A 23,462-nucleotide genomic window follows, 5' to 3' on the forward strand; every position below is an offset into this window, starting at 1 on the left:
TTGTTAAAAATGAAATCAACAAGAAATTGAGAGCTGATGAATGGAGCTTCTAGAACATTAACTAGTTATGAGATCATTGTTCAAGAAGAACAATATCATTCATTAGATTATATATTATATCATAAATCTAGTTTGCTAGTTCATGCATAAATTAGAATGCATGGGTGCATTTGACAGTGGATCACACATGCTAATGTGACATCATGTGCAAAATCAAATCCACTCATTGTGCAAAATCAATCCTACTTTCTAGGCTCCGTTCCCATGTCAATCTCGCTAGCACTCCTGCTTCATACTTGTTTATACTTGAAAACATTTTTGAAACAAACTCTTCCCTACTCCCACATCCAAATCTATCGGTGCTTCGCTTCAGACTTTTTGTAACTATAGGATGACCCAAAATAGGCCAAAATGCTCGTTAGGGCCAAATGTGTCCAAATAAATGGATGCTTAAAAATGGCTGCTTATGATGCACATTTAACATACATCTATGGTCCACCAGTTAAGCAATTGGCCTTGGGTCACATCTATTTGTTGGGCCTACCTATTGAGTAGATTGATCTCACACATGTGGGCCATGCTGGCACATGTTTCCAAGTCCACTGGCACTAGTCCTGTTCTTATTTCTTAATTCAAATGATCGTTCATGGGCCAATCATGTCGACCTCCTTGATCCTTACAATGTTAGATCGACACACATCTCCTCTCCAATGTCTCATGCGAGGGTAAAAGACATTGAACTAACATTTCCGAAAAAGGTGAACCCTTGTTTTCATTGTCATTTTATTAGAATACACTTAAAATGACCATAACTGTTTGCACCATTTTACCAAATTGAAGCCACACTCCATGAACCACACATCAGTTTTTCTAAGGGCAACATAATTTTGTTAAAGGAAGCCAGACTTTGAATCAGGTTACTTACTGTGCTCTGCAGCTCCTTTATCAATGAAAACTACTTTATTTATTTTATTATTATTATTTTTAAAACTATGATAATTGCTAGATTCTACCAGTATTCTTGAATGCATCCGACAATCTTCTTTCCTTTTTTTCCAGCTCTACAAGGGAAGACTGGAGAATGGAAGCTACATTGCCATAAGATGTTTGGCATTGTTTAAGAGAGATTCTATTCGAAATCTTAAACTTCGGTTGGATCTCCTTTCCAAACTCCGCCACCCACATTTGGTTTGCCTTTTGGGACACTGCATTGATGGTGCACACAATGATTCCAGTGTGAACAGAGTCTTTCTTATATATGAATATGTACCTAATGGGAATCTTCATTCTCATCTTTCTGGTATGTATATCCTCCTTGGTGGATGTACATTCTTTTTAATTTGGTTTTAGATAATTGAGTAACTTACAGTGTCCTTATGCATCATGATGGAATGATGTCAGGATGCACCCCTCTCCATACAAGTGGGGCCCATGGTTTGATGATTCAGACAGTTGATCTAATGGGCTCCAGTGGATGCGAGAGCCCCAAAATCATCCTGTTTTTATGATCCTAATCTCAAACCTTATGAATAGATGGTTGACAAGAAACTACAGCAACAGTAGGATGGCTAGGATTCCCAATCTGGTAGACTTTTGGGGCATCCCACCTCAGCAGTCGGGCCCATCAGATCAACAGTCTGAATCACCAAACCATGGGCCTTAGTTGTATGGAATGGACTCGGACACTATTCACATCCTGATGCATCAGGATCCAATAATTCCTCTAAACTTTATTGGGGTCTCTCTAACTTACAATTATTATTTATACAGAGCATAGTCCTGAGAAGGTTCTTAAATGGTCAGAGAGATTGGCAATTCTGATAGGTGTTGCGAAGGCTGTGCACTTTCTCCACATGGGTGTCATTCCTGGTTTCTTCTACAACCGATTAAAGAGCAATAACATTTTGCTCGATGAGCATCGTATAGGGAAACTGAGTGACTATGGACTTTCCATTATTACTGAAGAAATCGAGAAACGTGAGGTGGGTACTAAAGATTAAAATGAATGGTACTCCATGGGATTTATCCTTTACATAATGTCTCACTTCTAGGGCATATTCTAGCATATAAAGTTGTCATGAATGGTTGCATCTTTTAATTCTATTGTTTTCATGATTTGTAGGGGAGAGCTCAAGACCATAAATCACCTTTTGCTGAAAGCAAACCTCAGGCATGGTAAGGTCTTTTTCTTCAATGGAAGGTTCTGCTGTAAACATTTTCTTGAACTTAAGCATATGGAGGTACCCAGTAGTATAGGTGCTGGAATGAATACAGGAAGGGGTTTAGGCGTTGCCCACATCTCTGCGCAAGGGTCTAGGCATTGACTTGCTTGACCCCGACATCTCAACTTATTGGGACGTGGTTTTATATTTATGTAGAGAGGAATTTTCTCCTAGGAACTGGTTCTCATGAGAACCCTTTGAGAATTCATCCCATCCGATGTATGCATGACATCTAATCCTCCACCTGACAAGTCTCATGAAATCCCTAGGGCCCAGAAATCAGGTGGGCCACAGGAAAATGGGAGGGGATGCCTACTCTTGGTTTTCACCTAGGTCCACCTGGGTCACAAAACTGCATGTTGTTTTGTCTGACCCTTATTCCATGCCTAGTGAAGAGTGTGTACGGCCCAGATTGCATGTACAACATGTGGGATGAGTTCTCAGAGGGTTCTCACAGGCTTTCATGAGAACCCGTTCATATAGAGGTTTTTGCGTGGGGATGTTAGCAATGTCCCCCAACCTTTTAAACGGCACATGCCATGACCTATCGTCTATCCAAAAAGTTCATTCATTCATGCAACTCGGAGCAAGGCATGGTGCAAAAATCATGCCAATTGGGTGATCCTAAGCTTCAAACAATAGCATGAAAATGGACAATCAAGATTGAATGGAGAAATAAAATAGGCCCAATGATCATCTTGAAACTTCTAGTAGATGGATCCCAGCTCATATTTCTTATGATTCTAAAGTAACAATTTGATGATTCTAACCATATGATTTATCGCTCATAAACAACAAACAGCTTGTAACATATTGACCCTATTCAAAGGATTAAGATCATCCCATCGGCGTAATTCTTAAACCATGGCTTGCTCCTAGTTGTATAAATGAATGGTTCTATTCTGCCATTCAACTCTATCAAGGGCCATAACTTGTTTGGAATGTCATATTGTTTGGATTCATGATGGAAGTTATGGAATAAGCTTGACATCAGCTGCCAACCTGATGCAACCTTCTGTTGTCTGGGCTTGGTACCAGCAATGAGAGCACAACTCCCACAGGCACAATGTAGCAGACTGTCACATATGTTGATTACAAATAACAAGTTACACACATGTGCGCACGCACTGTGTGTATGAAAATGTTCCCATAAGGTTGACCTTATGGCTAGTTATGGTGAGGTCAAGCTCTATGGCTCGACTAGGATTTTTAGTAGACATCCACCCCATCCATCAAATATGTCCCCCATTTTAGGCCTAAATCCCAAAATCCAACCTGATCCATGATTTTTTTGTTTTAAATTTTTTGAGAGAACATAAGTTTATTAGGAAACTCGACAAAAGACGAGAAAAGAATACAACCCAACTCTACACCTCAAAAGGAGAATAGAGATTAGCATTCTTTGCTGCAATTACAAATGATGCCCAACCAACAATGGAACTCTTAACTTCGCTAATAACTCTTCCACGGAAGATTCCTTGTTACAAAAGCAACGACCGTTCTTGTCTCCTCAAATAGACCAAAGAATAGCTAATAAGAAGCCTCCAAATTGTTCTTCTAGATTTCCCTACCCCGCCTCCGTGCCAAGCCCATAGGAGATCTTCAGCAAACTTTGGCATTTCCCAACTCTCCCCAACAAAGAAGTGCTCCCACACCTTTCGGGCGAAAAAGACTGAATGAAAAGATGATCAATCATTTCCGCATTCTCCATAGACACTAAGCAAATGTTGGGCCTGATCCATGACCACATGATAGGAAGCAGTTGAGAGTGGATGCCCGCCCATTAAGACCTTGATTGTTTTTGGGGTCCCCGATATGAGTTTTAGACATCTAACCTATCCATTGTGTGTCCCTCCTGGATGAGGGGTCCCACCAAATTTTAGGCTGTTCCAAAACTCAAGTGGGCCCCACAGAATGATTTTAGATGTTTTAAGCATGATTTGTACTGTTCTAGATGACGTGACCCACATGATATATGGATATGACTGACTTTTGAGATAGCCCATCACTTGGCGAGGACTCACCAGATGCACAGTTTGGATGTCAATCACAAATCATGGTGAGGCCCATAGAGCTCAATCTTACTCTTGACCTTGTAGGAACACTTCCACTTGCATATATGGAAAATAATTCCACATTAATGTAACGGTTTGAAATGGCCGCACATGATGCGTGCATGACACTCACTCTGACCATCATGAGCACCTTCCCCCTTCTAGCCATGGACCCAAAAATCAGCTTGATCCATCACTTGGATTTTGCAGTTTTTCACAGCACAGGGAACAACTGAAAAGGGATGCCCACCCTTGATTTTGTGGAGGCCCTACCATGTTGTATGTATATGCTATCCAGCTCGCTCATATGAAACATTTACCCCAGATGAAGGGGTGCAACATAAATTAGGCCATTCTAAAACTCAGCTGGGCTCGAGTACATACCGATGGTGGGTGTCCAATCTCAACTTGTTCTGGTTGTTCTGGCCCAGGTGAGTTTTGGATTGGGTTGATTTTCAGAACCATGGCTAAAAGAGGGATGACGTGTATGATGTTAGGAGCACATGTTATCAACACATCATGGTGGAGCCCAAACAAAATGTTACCACGATAGTCATCATAGTAACATCACCATGGTATCATTTTCCTACACACATGGGGCACACACACATGGTACTACTATTGGTCTGTTGTGGGGCCCCTGTGATGTATGCATCATATCCACCCTATCCGTCGTGTTCTCACCCTCATGCTCAGCAAAGAAACTAAAAATCAGGCTGATCCAAAACTAGGTGGGCCACAACGCAGCGAATAATGTAAAATCATGCCTAAAGCCACTAAAGTCACGTGGTGTGGCCCACATAGGCTTTGGAATGGCCTGATTTTTGGTGTCCCTTCATCCTTGTGGGATGTGTCTGATGAGTGGATTGGATGGCATATACACAACACAGTGAACCCTAAAGGCTGTCCAGTTGTTTCTACTGGTGAGTTTTCATACGAACTGATTTTTTGCCCCATTGCCTAACATCAAAGGTTGCATCTACTGGCAGCGTGGATCTGATGCACACATCACATGGCCCCCATAGCAAGCTGGTACTACCACAAATGATGTTGGTACTTGGTATCGATACCATGTGAGCACGGCCCACACTCACACATATGGTACTACCAGGTTGTTGTGGAGCCCATGTGGTGTGTGCACCTGATCTGCTTCATCCATCATTTTAGCTTCTTCAGGTTTACCATTGCACCCAAAAGTCCAGCTAATTGAAGATTAAGGTGAGCCGCACTAAAGGGAACAATGTCAAACCTGCCTAAAACCTCTAAATTTCACGAGATGCGGCCCGTCTGAGCTTTGGAACGGTCTGATTTTTTGTCCCTTCATATTGGTGGGCCATCTCTGATGAATGTCTTGGTTGAATCACGGTTGGCCCCACAAACCTCTGGGGAAGTTTTATTGGTTGTACCCTCCCAACTGTCCTCTGTGATGTGTCCCACCTGACTTTCTGTTCAAGCTGTTTTTTTGGTCTCATGGCCTAACATCAGAATACCCTAAGGATGTGGGTGGATCTGATGAACACTACCGTTAGAGTGTTTTCAAGACACACACACACATACTAGTTTTTTCTATTGAATAAATTTCAGGATACTCACCTAGGTGTTGGACTTGTTTGTCCCCCAATCCAATGCGGATGCCCTGTCCACACACCTGCCTGTCATATCTGAGCACTACATGGAATTTGAAGGGCCTAGTTATCATAGCCTGCAACTGCAATTTATTGATTTGGATTTGCAAAAGGAGGCTTCAACATACCAGTAGATTAACTCGATGAAGACATGAACAGAACTTGAGATATTCTGACAATTAGCTTTGATAAGCATAAGTGGCACAAAGTAATTACTAATGAATATTTATTGTTCCATGGTACCCTTTTGTAGTAAGAGATGGTTTTTCTGGTTTTGTCCATTTACAGATTTTTTCTTTTTCTTTTATAACTTGTAACCATACTACAAGCTTAGTGGATTCATCGAATCTTGATTTATAACATTAACTTTGCAGGCAAATGACGAAATTGCAAGATGATGTTTATAGCTTTGGTTTCATACTACTTGAAACACTTGTTGGAGCTGTAATTTCTGAAAGACGAGAAGCATATTGGCTCAATGAAATGGTATGCCTCAGCTTCTATTTGGACACTAATTGTTGTAATGCATGTTATTTACAAGCAAACCCTTGTTTTTGGACACTCATAATCGTAATACTTGTTGAAACATTTTGATGACTGCTTACTACAAAAGAGAACAATTGACTTTTTCTCTTTAAAATACTATTGAAAATGCTTGTGGTGGGCCCATGGGCTATACGTGCGGAAGCATATAGAACCTATCGAATGAAGGCTATATCTTCGAGGGGGAGGGGAGATAAGGACCGAATAAACTAGTTGCTTCATTAGAATATGATTTGTAGTCTATGTGATTGAACCCTTTATTGGATTGGAAGCCTTAGAGTTAATTGCTTTAACTTCAATTAGAATTAAGGACCAAATAAAATTTATGCATTTTAACACACAATTGCTTACTTAAACTAATTTCTAATTAAAGTTAAGTAAGACAATTAACTCTACGGCTTCCAATCCAATAGAGGGTTTAATCACATAGACTACAAATCATATTCCAATTAAGCAACTAGTTTATAAACAAGATACTGTACATGTGTGTGTGGTATGTACTAACTATTAAATCCTAACATTTATCCGAGGGGGGGAGGGGGTTGGATAAGGACCAAATAAAATTTATGCCTTTTAACACACAATTGCTTATTTAAACTAATTTCTAATTAAAGTTAAGTAAGACAATTAACTCTTAAGGCCTTCCAATCCAATAGAAGGTTCAATCATATTCCAATGAAGCAACTAGTTTATAAACGAGATACTGTATATGTGTGTGTGGTGTGTGCTAACTATCAAATCGTAACATTCATTTAATTATGCACATATATAATTCACCAATCAATCACATAAGCATCATTAAACGTGAGGGGATAAGTACAAATAAAATTTATACCTTTTAACACACAATTGCTTACTTAAACTAATTTCTAATTAAAGTTAAGTAGGACAATTAATTCTAAGGCTTCCAATTCAATAGAGGGTTCAATCACATAGACTGCAAATTATATTCTAACGAAGCAACTAATCTATAAACAAGATAGTGTACATGAATGTGTGATATGTGCTAACTATAAAATCCTAACATTTATCTAATCATGCATATATATAATTCATCAATCAATCACATAAGCATAATTAAACAAGTTCTCAAATAACAATCCCAAAAACAATAATGTATATTGGCTCGGTTTTCCTACTCTACTTCCGGTGGACGCACTCAACCTATGAGTGTATCAAATGTCATTATCGGATGATTTAAATCAGGTTCACCTTTAACCTTTATAGCCTTACACAAGAACCCTAGTGTACACTCCTGCTAGAGGCTCTCACAAGAGACTTTAGTTGGTTTTTTATTGGCTGACCAACAACCTTCGTCCTAATCTAAAGATCTACATTTACTACCATTGAAGGCTCCCTCGGAGACTAACACGTATACACCCATGTCTGGTGGCTTACACAAGGACTTTGATTTAGGTCCTACACAAGAACTTAGTCGAGTTTGACAATTCAAACTCTTATATTCAATCCTACATAAGGAACGAGTGTACATAGACTTGAAAATTGATAACTTGTCGGATTGAGCCCCATTGATGCAATGTTTTAGGTTACTTGATCGACACTCTCCTATGCTTTAATCAGCTCCCATTTGCTCTCCTGATCATGATGCCGATGCTTTGCCAAACCTTCAGCTCCAAGAACAAACACCTTGTATGTAGTGCTCCTTTGAGGTGACCAACGTGATGGAAGGTTGGTAGAATCTTTCCCAACTAATGGGAAGTTGAATTCTTAGAGGATTATATTGATGTACATTTTAAAGGTTGATAAACACTAAAAATTGTTAATAGAAATGGTGTTTAAATTCTAGAGAAGGCTTGAGATCATGATATTCTTGTAGAGGAGCTTGAAATGCTCATTAGAGTAAAGAATCACTAAGAATAGAGCATGAATCTCATTGGGATAGAGTATAGGAGGTTTGATAGAGCTTGAGATGCACTAGGGTCTCTAAAATGCCCAAAACCATTATTTCTACAAAGATTCAGTTGCTAGATTTATAGAAAAAAGGCTCTAACGGATCTATAACGGCTAGTCTTTGGTCAGATTGAAAACAGGGTTGGTTCGATCAAAATTGGCAGTGCAGGGTTAGTTTGATTGAAACTGTCGGGACATGGCCATTTATCAAAACTGTAGGTTTGAGCTTAGGTCGGACCGAAGTTGGCTTCGGTCACACCGAAGCTAGCTAAAGGATTCTTCGGCTGGAGCTGAATTACATGAATTTCACGGCTTTGCTTTTGTCCTGTTTTGAGTACTTTGGGTGGGGCCGAATGGGGGTTCGGTGCGACTGTAGGTAGCTCGAAATTCTTCTAAAGCCTAGATGTTCAAATGAATTTTTTAGGCTTTAGATGATCAAGTAAGGTTTTCCTATTAGGAATGGATCATCTAGAGGTATGTTGTTTTGGACCTAAATTGGTTTAAAGTTAGAATACACTAAGACACCTCATGTTTACTTGTTTCTTCACTCCTTGATGCTCATGTCCTCTTGTGTCTTCGGTCTTTCGATTCCAAGGGCTCAACCGACTCCTTAACACATGGACTCACTTGATTGACAAACAAGGTGCACAAATAAGTGCACTAACAATTGTATCTATTGATGCCTGATCTGTTGTTGAAGGTCCCGTTGTTCCAGTATTTCCATATCGAGTAAACACCCACAGGTAACACCATCCACCAATACCTCTGGCCATCACTGCCCCTACCCAGCGTAGTGATTGATTGCAGTAGCACCTAAACCAAATCTTGCAAAGCAAGAACCTTACCCTTTAGAAAGGCAAAGAAAAAAAATCCAAGTACCTTCATCAAAGATTTGTAGCAAACGAATTTTGAATGAACAAGTGGTCCACAGTTGGCATTGCATTATTACATAATGCATTCTTTGTTGATAATTGTATTTCCACTTCATAAGTGGTTGATAGTAAGAATTTCGTCTTACCCAACTAACCATCCCAACGTCAAAACTCTTGGCAGTTCCTAATATGACCAACCCTTGGTTGTTGGGGCTTCCACAATAACTCCCGTCCCTAATCTAAGGGATTTCTAAATGATGGAACCAAAATCTTCTTATGCCTATCGAACTTCCATCCATGTATCTCTATTAGATGAGGATATGCTGTCTGTCATCCAAACCACCATAAAATTATATGTTCCTTTTATGAAGCAAATTTGTAAGCCCTAGCAAAGCCCTGGCATGAGGGCACATCCCCACACCAGATATCCTCCCAAATCTAAACCCGGGATCTATCCCCATCTTTAGCACCTCTTGGGAAAAAAAAAATTCTCCTTGAAGACCGCTCTCTAAATGTTGGTATCTGAATAGTGGGAAGACTCCTGAGGAAACCGTCCTCCCTCCCTAAACCCATCCATACTAACAATATTTTGTTTTCAAAGGCTTTATTTGTCTTCCTTGAACCTCCATAACCAATTTCTAGCAAGGCAGGTGCATGATATCTAACTTTCTTATGTACACTCTCCCCTTTGATTAAGGCTTGCACATTTGTCCATTCTCCCACTTCACAAGAGTTTTTTGCTTCCCCCTCTTAGCTTCCATGCCAAATAAATTTCTTTGCAACCTTTCCAACTTCTTAAAGATATTAACCGGTTAAATAATGACATGAAGAAGATCAACTTGTTGGTTAGGGCCACTTTTGCGAGTGATACACCCTCTGAAATAAATGTCTACTTTTCCATGCAGAGAGTTCTCTCACCCTCTAGACTATTGAGTCCCAAAGAAAGGTTTCAAAAATCAATTAGGAAGGGCATATAAGCCCACCCATAAACTGGTACAATATGAGCTGTTTTATTCATTTATTTATTTATTTATAGCCAAAAGAAATATCAGAAGATTTAGAAAAATTATAAAATAATAGGATGTATGATTTTTCGATATGTACAAAATGGTTTATTGGAGCATTACTTGGTAAGAATGCTGTTTATCAAGCTGACCAAACTGATCTGTTGAAGCTGAGTTGTTGGGTCTTGGACTTCTAAATTTTTTAATGATTATCATAAATTGATATGTTATATGATATCAACAATCATCTTTGCAATTCACATATACACTATAGACACACTGCAGCCTATGGTTTTTTTTTCTTTGAAAGGCCACGGTATATATCAGAAAAGAAAGGCATACAAAAGAAGGAGAGAAGAGAGATTGCCAAGGAAGCTATCTGAGCTAGACTCCAAGAAAAAGAAAATCACAATCCTTAAAACTCACAACATACACAGCCCACTCTATCAATAACCGCATCGCCTTACTAGCAATAGTAATTTCCAAGTTTGAGATATCCCTGAAACATCTACCATTTCTTTCTTCCCAAACTGACCACCAAATAACAACGACTGCCATTCTCCACAAGCACGTCTTGTGATTGCCAATCTAACCCCACGCCAAGCTTTTATGAGATGAGACACTGAGCTAAGAAAGCACCACTGAATATTGAAGCGGAGGAGGAATTCCGCCCAAATCTGAGAGATAAAAGGGCAAGAGAGGAGAAGATGATCAACAAATTCTTCATTCTTCATACAACAGAGGCACACGTTAACTATGGACATCCCCCTTTTCTCAAGTTATCCACCGTAAGGATTTTCTTGATCCCAACCAACCAACCAAAAGAAGAGAATTTAGGAGAAACTAAATAACTCCAAATATAGAAGGGCGGATGATTGTCATTTAGAACCAGGTCGTGGTCTAAAAAGGAGTAAAGAGATTTAACAGTGAACTTGCTGGACTTGTCAAGCTTCCATATTAATTAATCTTGAGATTGAATATCTGGCAAACCCCTGTAAATGCGTTCAAGGAGCCCCACATATTCATCAATTTCCCAATCTTGGAGGTTTCTCCTGCAGGTAACATTCCACACAATATTACTGGGTGAGAAAGAGTAGCAACTTGCAACTTGAATGGCTAGATTGGGGGTGAGGCTGAAGATATTCGAGAAATCTTCTTTCAAAGATGCTTCTCCCACCCAAACATCTTCCTAAAACCGGATATTATCTCCATTATCTAGAGCAAAGCCAATACCTTTGAGGACTTCCTTTTTCAAGGATAGGATCCCTTTCCACAAGGCGGAAGCCCTATAGAGAGAAGAATCTTTTGTCCACTAGCCGCCGAATGATCTGCCGTATTTCCCTTTGATGATCTTGTTCCAAAGACTGTCATCTTTCGTCCCAAGTCTCCAAATCCACTTCCCAAGAAGAGCCTTGTTCATGATCTTGAGATCTTTAATCCTCGCTCCACCTTTTATGAATTGCTTGCAAACCTGGGGCCACCGAACAAGATGAAATTTCTTTTCTCTTCCTTTCCGTGCCAAAGGAAATCACGTTTTAATCTTTCCAGCTTGGACAAAACTGAAGCTGGGCATTTGAATAGAGACATGTAGTATAGAGGCAGATTTGAGAGGGTTGCCTTAATGAGAGTGAAACGGCCACCCAAAGAAAGATATCTACATTTCCATCTAGCCAGGTAACCTTCAAACCTATTGATGACCTTATCCCATAGGGATTTAGGAGGAAAACCCAAGCACAACGGAAGACCAACAAAAGAAGTTGGAAGCGAAATCGAAGAGCACCCAAATGATTCTGCTAATATACTAACCTCCTCTTCCTTTAGGTTAACATCGAACATCTTTGATTTTGCCATGTTCACCTTTAAGCCTGATAGTGCCTCGAAACGACGGATCGTAGTGCGCAAATTAGCTACCTTGACAAGGTCAGCTTCGCTAAAAATGAGGGTATCATCTATGTATTGAATATGAGATAGCAGGAATGACAGATCTTTCAATTTGATACCAACTATAATCCCGGCCTCCTGACCTGACTGAATCATTCTAGAGAAAGCCTCCCCCACTATGAGGAAGAGGAAGGGGGACAGGGGGTCACCCTAACGATTGCCACGAGAACTCCTAAAAAAAAAAAACCAAATAGGGTCCCATTTAGGAGGATAGAGAAATGAGCTAATCTTAATCATTCTCCAATCCACCCTCTTCATTTGTCTCCAAAGCCTATCTGCTTCATCATATATTGCAGGAAGCGCCAATCCACGTGATTATAAGCCTTTTCAATATCCAGCTTACAAAAACTAGTCTTCAAGCCTTCTTTATGGGAGGAATCCAAGCATTCATTAACTATAAGGGCACAATCGATGATTTGCCTGCCTGGAATAAACGCACTCTGGCGACTTGAAATAAGATTCCCTATAAATTTCTTTAATCGGGAGGCCATGACCTTTGCCAAGATTTTGTATGGGCCCCCTAAAAGACTAATTGGTCTGAAACCTTGAAGAGAGCTTGCACCTGAGAATTTTGGAATTAAAGGTATGGAGGCCCTCAGGCCTTTAGACAGTCTGCCCCTTTCATAAAACTCGTTGAAGAATAGCATGATATCTTCTTTAATGACATCCCAAAAAGTGATGAAGAAGGAAATAGGGAAACCATCAGGGCCCGGGGCCTAGTCGCCGGCTAGGGAGGCCACTGCTAATCTCACTTCTTCCACGCTGAATGGGGCTTCTAAAGCTTTGGTGTCTTCAGTTGATAGGCCAACCATCTGAAGGTGGTTCAGCAGCGGTCTTTTCCATCAAACTTCCCTCAACAAAGAGCTGAAATGGGCTATGGCTTCTTCCGCAATTTCCTCTTTATCTTCAATACGACGACCATTCACTGTTATGCTGTTGATTCTGTTTTTTCTTGCGTGCATACTGGCTATGCTGTGAAAATATTTCGAGTTTGTATCCCCTTCCTTTAACCACTTGGCTCGGGACCTTTGCTTCCAAACAATTTCATTTTCAAAGGCCCTGACAGACAGAGACTAGATGAGTTGAATTCTTCTGGATAAGATTTTAGTCGACATAATACTATCCTCAGCATCAACGTCTATCGATTGTAACTCTGCCATAATCGATTCGTTTCCGAAGCCTTTTTACATAGAACCTCTTGTTTCCACTTCTTAAGTTTTTCCTTCAACATTCTGAATTTGCTGCAAAGCTTGAAACCTGCAAAGCCATCAACATGGAAATCAGTCCACCAATTTAAAACCATCTGATTGAATCCTTTACTATTTAACCAGCAGGAGTCGAATCTGAAAGGTTTGGTACAACTCTATAGATAACATACTTAGATTGTGATCTGAGGTAGTTCTTGGGAGGGTTGTCTGAGAGACAGAAGGAAATTCTTCCAGTTAGTCCGCAGAAACAAGGAATCTGTCCAATCTAGAGAGGGAGGGATTCACTCTACCGTTGGTCCAGGTAAATCTGGAACCGAGAAGAGGGAGATCAACGAGTTCCTGATCATTAATCCAACTTGAAAAGGAGCGCATCGCTGGAGACTTTTCTGCCATGGGATTTTTCTTTAGCGTACCTAGTGATGTTGAAGTCTTCGACAAAGCAGCAAGGGCCCAAGAAGTCCCGCCTAGAGGCACTCAATTCCTCCTAGAAATCTAATCTTCTAGCGTTAAGAGTAGGGCCGTAAACTGATGGGATAAGGCAATTTTGATTAGTGGATCTGTTTGATAGAATAACCGAAACTGAAAAAGATCCCGACTAGGAGTTCACCAGCGTCCATAGGGACGATTTCCACCCGATCAAAATGCCACCAGCACTTGCCGTTGGCATCCTGCGTCACCCATTCTGCATCAACAACCTTCCATAGCGAGCCCAAGATCTTGACATTGAAATTTTGAATTTTCGTTTCCTGGAGACATTATATTCGAGTTGCGAGCATCACATGGGTCTTTTATCTGCCTTTTTTCTGCTTCGAACCCACCCCTCTGACATTCTAAGAGATGATCTTCATTGGGGAACTATGCTGCCCCGAGAACCTTGAAACTTTGTGAAGTTGATGAGGTCAGAAGCTAATCCTGCGGAGGACGCAAGGCGCTGGAGCTCTCGGTTACTAACAGATTTGGATAATCGATTTTTGGGAGATCTGGTGACTGTAAGAGGTCTTCCACAAGCTTCAATGCACTGAAACAGAGCAATGTAGTCTTCCAGGCAGTCCCCGAAGGATAGCCCAACGGCCCTTTCGACGTGGCCTATTGCATCTCTAATCCATTTTTTCTTCTGGATCGTGTTGAGGAGGTTTGCTCTATACTCTTTATCTGTCGTCTTCTTATCCAAAAAGCCCCCCTGCTCTGAAGGAAATTCGATTCGGACCTGAAGAGGCTCCGCTTCACTGACGCAATCACCTAGATCCTCTTGGAAGAGGGTGATAAGGCCATTGTCTGAGATCAAAGCATTTGAAGCTGAGGGGGAGGGGGGGAGGGAGACGAGGGAGGCTGGATTCTCCGAGTTGTATGGCTGGTTGTCATACTCCAACGGGTTTGCACATTCCTGACGATGGATGCTTAGATCGGTCGGACTGCACTAGTCGTTTGAGGCTATGGGCTTCGGGAGGGAGGTCCCCATCTCGAAGATGCTGATGCGATTTCCACATATTTTATTGGGGAGACTAACAGGCTTAAAGACTGGGGCAGTAGGGGCCACTGAAATCAATCTGCGGTCCAAATGAGGCTCTGGGCGACAGGAGAGGTTGATATTAAACGTTTGATCCGATTCTACTAAAGAACCCGATCTGAAAAAGCCAGTTGGAATCGGGTCCGAGATAGACCCGAGACCTGGACCCGGGGCGTAAATTTCTGCAGTGCCAAATGTCAACGTTTTACCATTGAACTCGCCACTTGTCTCCCTCAGCCGAGGTCACCGAAGTAATCCTCCTTTCTCGAGATCGCGGAAATGCCTGTAGAAGTTCGCTCCATCTCTTCATGCCACTTGGACGAATTGACACGAGTGGGCGCATGTGCCACTCGCATATTTGCAGTTTGAGCGCCACGTGTCCCACAGGATGGAGAGGCGATGGTTGAGATATGTGGAGGCGGAGAGAGCGGGATAGCGATGCAACGTGTCTCTGTAGACGAAGGTCCACGCGTAGGGCGATGTGGCCGAGGATTGACATTTCCATCATGACAGGCAGCTGTCATAATTCATAATTTCGCGACTCGGTGCACCGCGGGAGCATTGAATCCGAGCTACCACTCTCTTATCTTCCTTGTCACCGGGGGCGGAGGAGTAGGCTCCTGATTCCTTTGTCTTCCATAGATCGCCCCACCTAGGTATTGGATCATTCGAAACCTCTCTTTGCACTGGCAAGAACAACGTCTTGTTATTCGCAAGAACTTCAATGTGGGGTAGCAAACATTCTCCTTTCCCTCTTCTAACCCGGGCTCTGATGACAGCCAATTCCTCCCCCAGTTTTGTTTTGGGGTCCAGTTCGATGAAAGAGCCTACCATGGATGCTGCGGAGATAAAGAAATCCTCATACCACAATTTTAGGGGGATCGCCCAAATAAGGATCCATACATCTTCCATGCCGGAATAGGAGAACTCGTCCCACCTTTGAACTTTCAAAACCGGGCCATCTGCATGTAATACACTAGCCATTATTAGCATATCCGAGTTAACACCCAGTCCCACCTTGATCCACAGCTCATTGTAGCCGATGGGTTTTATGATATAGGTTGATGGTCGGATGTTGTAACAATCATCTATCCATTTCCGAACTTGAGGAATTGAAGCTCCCTCACTAGTTATGATCACTACCGTGTTTTCCAGATCCTTTCTAGCTCGAGCAAAAGATTCTTGGTTGATCTGCAACACACTCTTTGAACCCATGTTAGGTGGCTTTGACGCAGTGGGTTTCTTCTTCCATTCCTTATCCTGGTTCTGTCGATCGCAGGTCTATTGAATATTTTGAGAACTTGGAGAACTTAGGAGCACTTCCTTGAATGATCCACCCTTAATCTGATTCGAGCTATGTTGAACATTTGACCTTGTTGTTTCCATGGTGGTCATAGATTTTCCGATGGAGTTGTTCTTCTATTTTTTTTCAGGACCAAATCTCACCCTTTGGACCAGCAACGGAAGTCCACCGAATCTTTCTCCATGCAACATCTGCACCGCCCTCGCAAACTCCTCCTTTGAGCCCATTATGATCAGAGCGAAACCTCTGTAATGACTAGTTTTCCTGTCCCTAGGCATAACCACATCCATAACTACCCCAGCCCTACCGAACACTCTCAATAGATTTATGGGAAACCAGCCATCTGGGAAACCCCTGACAAATAGGGTTGGATAACTCGTAGTCGCTCTAGATTTCCGACCTGCGTTCTTCCCATTGTTCTTCCTACACGTTACCTCTTGCCATGAATTAGAGTAGTCCATGTTTTGATGAAGATTATGGGTCTCAGCTTCGGTTGCTTCTGAGATGGAAAAATTGGTGGTGGGTTCATTTTCGAGTCTAGTCGGGCCCTCCAGTCAGAGAGCATTCATCGCCGGAGGTTTCATCGCCAGAGCTTTCATCGCCAGAGAGATGATGGGTCTCAGCTTTGGTTGTTTCTCGCATGGTATCAGAAACTTAGTAAGAGTCATTATTACACGGTATATTGATGTAGGACCAATGCATGAACTTAAATATTGTGTGAGATCAACCAGAAAAATTAAATTAATTAATAAAAATCACAAAGCTTTCTACCATCATCACAAATACCAAAATCCCAAGAGAAGATCATGCATAATTCGAGCCTTGGTTACCAAGCATCATCCTGCAATGTCATTAAATAAAGGAAACTAGGATCTAATGGATGTAGGGACATCCAAATAGCATAGTGTAAGTCTATTTTTAAAGGAAAATGCCTAATGCTACCTAGGGTGAAATTAGGGTTTAGGAAAATTTGGAAAAATTTGGAATTAGGGATAATGGGGTAAATTGGGTATGGGGTTAATGGGTTAGGTACTGGGATCAAGCAATTAGGGTTTTGGATGGAGGGAATGTAGGGATTTGGATTTAATTGAAGAATGTGAAGAATTAGGGTTTTAGGAATTTGGGGAAATTGGGGATTTAAGGATTTTTAGGTTTAGGTTAGGGTTTGGACAAGAAAGAGTAGGGTTTTGTTGCTTGGGTAGTAGAAAGCCAAAGGAATAAGAGTGGGCCGTACGACCAACCCTATGGGTTCACACGTGTAGGCTAGGTAGATGGGGTTTTAGGTTTTGAGGGTTTGGCTTGTCAATGGATGTATAAGGGATGAAGATTAGGAGGATGTTGATGGCTTGGGATGAAGGGGAAAGAAGATCGAAGAACTTGAAAAAATACCTTGATTGTTGATGAAGAGATGAGAGTGTGTGGGATAAAATGAAGCCTCGCACTTCCGTTGATGAAGATCAACTTCGCACTAATCTTCCTTCTAATTCACATATAAGTCACCCTCAAATCACATGAAGATGGGAGAAGGAAGCAAGGAGTTTCTCTCTCTCTCTCTCTCTCTCTCTCTCTCTCTCTCTTGAAATTTCGGTGAGGACTGCTTTAGTTGAAGTAGGAATATGCCAATATGTCCTAGAGGGGGGTGAATAGGACTTTTTAAAGTTTTTATGATTTATTAAAAATCCTATTACACTAATCCTAACAGATGATACTTATCAGGATTACTCAAAAGTAACTCTACTAGCTTCCAAGCCCGGTAGAGGATCCAGTCACAAACTATTTAAGAAATGAACAATATGCGAACTAATTTATGATGGATATGACTGTGTATGTGTGTGAGGTGTGATCTCAGATATGAAAGTATTAAAGTAAATCACACAATTAAAAGAATAACAATCTCAAACACAGTCATTTTTATAGTGGTTCGACTACTTGTCTACTCCACTCCCGATAACCGCACTCAACTCTTGAGTGTACCGGATTTCACTAAGGAGGTTTCATAGCGGTTCACCTCAAACCTAAGGTTTTAAATCAGGTTCACCTTCAACCTTTACAACCTACACTGAGGCTGACTGTTTATGCTCCCTGAGCAAGGGTCAACACATAACACCCGAGTTTTAGGCACACTGGCCAAGGATCCACACAAGGAACCTCTGTTTATGCTCTCACGAGCAAGGGTCAACACATAACACCCACTTTTAGGCACACTGGCCAAGGATCTTCCACAAGACCCTAACTGTTTATGCTCTCCACAGAGCAAGGGTTAATGCAAAGCACCCACCACGTACACTCCCGCCGGAGGCCTCCTACGAGGGCTTGCAAGGGTGAGAAACACCTTAGACCCAATCCTAAAAAGGAATGATCACAAGTGTCCTTTGGACTCTAATAACTTACAAATAAGTGGATGAGTCCCATTCAGCACGTTGACGAAGTTCTCCTCCTTGTTGATGAAGAATCTTCGACTTCCTTGATCCGTAACTCAGATGATGTACCAATACGAGGCTTCGGGTTGGGTCAAGGTTAAGACGGAATCCTACTCTATAAAAATATTTTCCTATAAGGAAGATAGAGTGATTCCGATTATGCATTCAAGGCATCCCGGCTTAATGATTTGCCATTAAGGTAGTAGCTGGAGGATCCTTGAATGCGGAAGTTCATTCTCCAATCCGCTCGAATGAATATCAATGATGAGGGTGGATTGGAGGATGAACTTCCCTAGGAGAAAGGGTTTTGGGTATATGATCTAAGGTAAAACACTCACAAGCACTCTCTTCTTTCTCTACCAGCAACAATAGACAAGCTCTCTTTATATAGGTAAAAGGTTCTAACGGATATAAAAAGGTCACATTTATGACAGAGTTCGATATCATCGAGTGAGATCGATATCATCGAGCATATACTCTCGATAGCATCGACGGTCCGTTCGATGACACAAACTCAAATGTCATACGCTTTTGAAACCAATTGCCAGCTGGTCGAGGAAATCGAAACACGTATCGATGTCATAGGATTTCGAACTCCGATTTTATCGACGCGAGGTTCGATTCCTCGACATTTGAAAATGAGAGAGACTTGCTTTGAAATATTTCAGGTTTATAAGAATGATTGAGGGACCTTCGATACATCGGAATTTGAATGTCGATGATATCGATAGTTGTGTCGAGGCATCGATAAATCCAAGGGATTTTCGTTTAAGCTTGCTGGATAGTTTCTGTCCCTGTTCGATGCCATCGAAACCGTACCGATATCATCGATATTTGAATATCGATTCTATCGAGTGACCCTCGATCACAGATAAACAACCCTGAAATAATTGTTGGAAGACTAGGCGCCAATGACCGATAATATCGAGAGCCCTCCGATGTTATCGAGATTTGAACTTCGATGGTATCGAGAACGGCTTCGATATATCGATGCACATATGATTTTCTTAAGTAAAAACAGGGGCGCCGGATATCTGTCTGTCGATATTATCGAGTCAACTTCGATGGTCTCGAGATTCAAATATCGATGATATCGATAGGTATATCGATACATCGATAAATCCGTCCAGAGATATATGTGTTTGCTGGACATATTTTGTTCTCATTTTGATGATATCATTTAAGCATCGAGGACATCGATAGCACAAGTCGATTCTATCGAGAAGTGTATCGATAAAATCGACAAAGCAAGAAAACTTAGAGAATTTTCTTATTTTAAAAAAGTTTTCTTAACTTAAAAACCCTATGATATTTTAGTTTGTTTTAAGGGTTTTATATACCCGGTGTTTTGGGACATGGGATGTGAGGCTTAGATTTACCTGTGGCGAGCTTGCATACATCTGGTTGAGACAGACGCTTTGATTTGATCTTCCTATGAGGCTTTGCAGTCTAACTGACTCAACACTCACGCTAATTGACAAACCAGGGCACTTTCATCTCTCTCTCTCTCTCTCTCTCTCTCTCTCTCTCTCTCTCTCTGTCTCCCCTCAAAACCTCAAGCAATGAGAGGTCACACGCCCCCCAAGAACTTTTCAAATTTACAATTTAAATCATGTCTCATCAATTTTGACCAAAATAACCTTAAAATAAAATCACTCATAAGGTGTCCAAAACATAAATCAATCATAGACTAAATTCTAAAAGATAATAATGTCCAATGATGATGAAAATGATCCATGATCAATGGCCCGATCATGTGATTCATGCGATTCAACGACTTGATCATCACGTCCCTCGAATTCGACAATCCAAATCACTCCCTACAACCCATATGCATCTTCTCAGTGTCGGGTCTTCTAGATGCTCGCATATGCACATAGGGTCTTCAACATGATCATGGGTACTCGCTTAGCTATAGAAAAATTAGTGCGGCCCGCCTCCTCCTCTGATACATACACAAATGTGTACGTGAAATGATGTCCTCATCATATACCCAAGTAGGCAATATTATCAAGTATCAAGATCATGTTTCATGATATTATATCATTAATCATCTATTAATGACCAAACTCATTCCTTCAACTTGTACCAACTCACTACTTCTAGCCAGCATGGTTCTTGGTCTCCGTTGCACATGACCAAACCATCCAAGTTTATTTTTCCTCATCTTATCACCTACTAGTACTAGTCCTAAGTTCCCTCAAATGCATTCATTTATAGTTTTCCCCTTCCTCCTCTTGCTACTCATCCATCTCAACATCCTCATTTCACGTACACTCATCAATTCATCATATAAACATTTGTTCTTAAAACTCCCAACATTCTTTCCCATAAAGCGTGGCTGGTCTTATAGCTATACTATAAAATTTCCCTTTTAGTTTGAGTGGTACATGGCAACCACATAAAACTCCAAATGCACATCTCCCTTTCCGTTGGACAATTTCATATATACAATTTCAAAAAGAATCATCATTGACATACCCCTAATACAATTCTTTAAAAAAGGTTATCCCTAAATACATGATTAAACATTGTGTATGTAAAATGGTATCAAACACCTTACTATTCATATTTAGGGACGGGCCTCCAAAATTGCAGAATTTAATTGTGCAATTTTAGGACTAGTTCCTCATTTATGAAACTGTAAACATTATCATACTTGGGATTTCTCAACTTAGATCCTAAATAGGATCATATTAGGAGAATAAGGATTGTGATAAGGATGGTGAATCATGCAACTTTGTGGGAGGAGATAACTTCCTCAATATGAATTTTTTAAGGAGGTAGCAATCTCGAAGCGTTTTTTCACAAGGAAGGTCACTCCCTTGAAAATGCTTTCCTATAAGGAGGTTTCCGCATCAAAGTGGCTGTACTACCTCTAGTCTAGAATTATTTCTTGGGTTTGACATACACTGCCATGATAAAATAAAAATAAGCAAGATAAATATCCTGGCTTGTAATTTGATACTTTATGTGGCTTCATATTGGGCACTTATTTATATAATGGTTTTGTTCCACCCAACACTTCCATGTTTTCTTCCTCCTAATATTTGCAGAGAGAATAGAACCATAAATCATGAACTTTTGGCTTTAAAATGCTTTATATATATATATATATATATTCCTTGTAATCATTATCAATGCCAGGTGGCCGTTTAGGTTCGAATTTTTCACGAACCATTAATGGTGAGAAGCAATAATAAATTCACAATTGTATGGTCCTGTTAGCTTCCACAATGACCATTTGCAGATGGCATCTTTCCTTCCTCATTTTCTGAACTTTGTGAATTTAATCATGTAAACGAACAGCTGGGTGACTTAGTAATTTGGGCCCTCGAGAAAATTCTTCATGGATGCATTCACAATTTAGTAGAAGAGTGTTACTATTCAATTTGACTGTATTTTCTTTTCAGTGGTAAATGCATTTGCATACAAGAGACTTTGTAAGGCCCTTAATTTCCATTGATCTGACTGAATATCCTTACTTGGCTTATTGTAGGCTGCATCACTCAGCGGCCATGATGGGCGAAAACGGGTCATTGATCCCATTGTACTTGCCACTTCTGCCCGAGAATCGTTATCGATAGTAATCTCCATAACCAATAAATGCATTTCTCCTGAGTCATCAACTCGCCCGTCAATAGAAGACGTTCTATGGAACTTGCAGTATGCAGCCCAAGTGCAAGCGACTGCAGACAGTGATCAGAGGTCGGATGTTGCATCGCAGGCTTAAATAGAATCAAATGAATGGAGGAGCAGCATTTTGTTTGATCAATCTTTAGTCATCTTCCCCTTTGAGGTTGCTGCAGATAAGTAGAGAATATAATCTATGAATGGTTGCATCTTTTTGGGCATCTTTCAAAACAGAAATATGCCTATTGGCATTTTTTTTTTTTTGAAGTCAATTTTCTCTTTGGTGTTCATTGGAATTGTAATATAATGTCATTGTATGATTGTGTGTTTCCACCTTAGTTTCCTAAAAGCTTACTGCAAAATGGAGATCAGATGACAGGATGAATGCTAATTCTAGATTCTCCATCTTCAAGCTCCAAACCTGAGTGAACCACACATGCCAGTGCAGGATCGAGGACACTGTGATCCTCATGCTCTGATGGGCCACATGTGAAAGAAATTCTATTTGGAGAAAATGCTAGCAAATGGTCTGCGTTTGACATACTTGTTTTGCTCACATAATGAGTAGGGTGGCCTCATTTCAAGGGTGTGATACATACACCATTGGGACCACTCTCTGAATTCCAGGACCAGCACATGCCACATCGGCACATGTCGTGTGTTGTTTGTTTGAGTTTGAAGATGGGCGTGTCTGAAATTAGCTGTCCTCTAGATCACAGAAGCACCCATCTGAAAACCTCTCCTTCTCTTCTTAGAGTAGTTGATACTTTCGGGTTTCCTATCAAAAGATAGCGCAATGACAATCAGTTCTTGAATTGTACAACTTCTCCTACAGGCGCAAGGACTGTAATTCAACCAAAAGAAAGAACAATATAAAGAGAGAACAAAAACAACCATGGAGAAGCCCTTGTATTTGTATGCGTTTGGTTGTGTCAAATATCGTTGAAATTTCATAAATGCACCCTCCATTGAGAAATTTTACTACAAATTGGGATGCCAGAAAGAGGTACAGAAAAAAAACAAGACAGAAGAAGAAGATTAAATATTCCTGCAACATGCTTGTATAGCCTTCTACCTAACAACAGGATTTAGGCTTTCAACTTGGTCTTTTTAGGTCGTTGGTATTTTACCTCTTGATAAGTCTTCTAATGGTAAGGGAGATTGCCTAAAAGAGAGCTTCATGCTTTTATAAGACCGTTGAGGGCTTTACAAATGCTTC

At 40.8% G+C, this 23,462-nt stretch overlaps 1 protein-coding gene across 1 annotated transcript in view; it reads left to right on the forward strand.

Moving 5' to 3' along the window:
* LOC131239975 (probable inactive leucine-rich repeat receptor-like protein kinase At3g03770) overlaps nucleotides 1–22,574 on the forward strand; it is a 40,136-nt gene extending 17,562 nt beyond the window's left edge. The window contains exons 3-7 of the mRNA XM_058237950.1: nucleotides 1,060–1,300; nucleotides 1,771–1,982; nucleotides 2,123–2,175; nucleotides 6,276–6,387; nucleotides 22,110–22,574. Coding sequence (XP_058093933.1) covers nucleotides 1,060–1,300; nucleotides 1,771–1,982; nucleotides 2,123–2,175; nucleotides 6,276–6,387; nucleotides 22,110–22,343 — 852 coding nt within the window. The 3' untranslated portion in view covers nucleotides 22,344–22,574. The remainder of the gene's footprint in view (nucleotides 1–1,059; nucleotides 1,301–1,770; nucleotides 1,983–2,122; nucleotides 2,176–6,275; nucleotides 6,388–22,109) is intronic.
* Nucleotides 22,575–23,462: the final 888 nt, after the last annotated feature.

This window comes from Magnolia sinica, chromosome 3, assembly GCF_029962835.1.
Source record: "Magnolia sinica isolate HGM2019 chromosome 3, MsV1, whole genome shotgun sequence".
Taxonomy (NCBI): domain Eukaryota; kingdom Viridiplantae; phylum Streptophyta; class Magnoliopsida; order Magnoliales; family Magnoliaceae; genus Magnolia; species Magnolia sinica.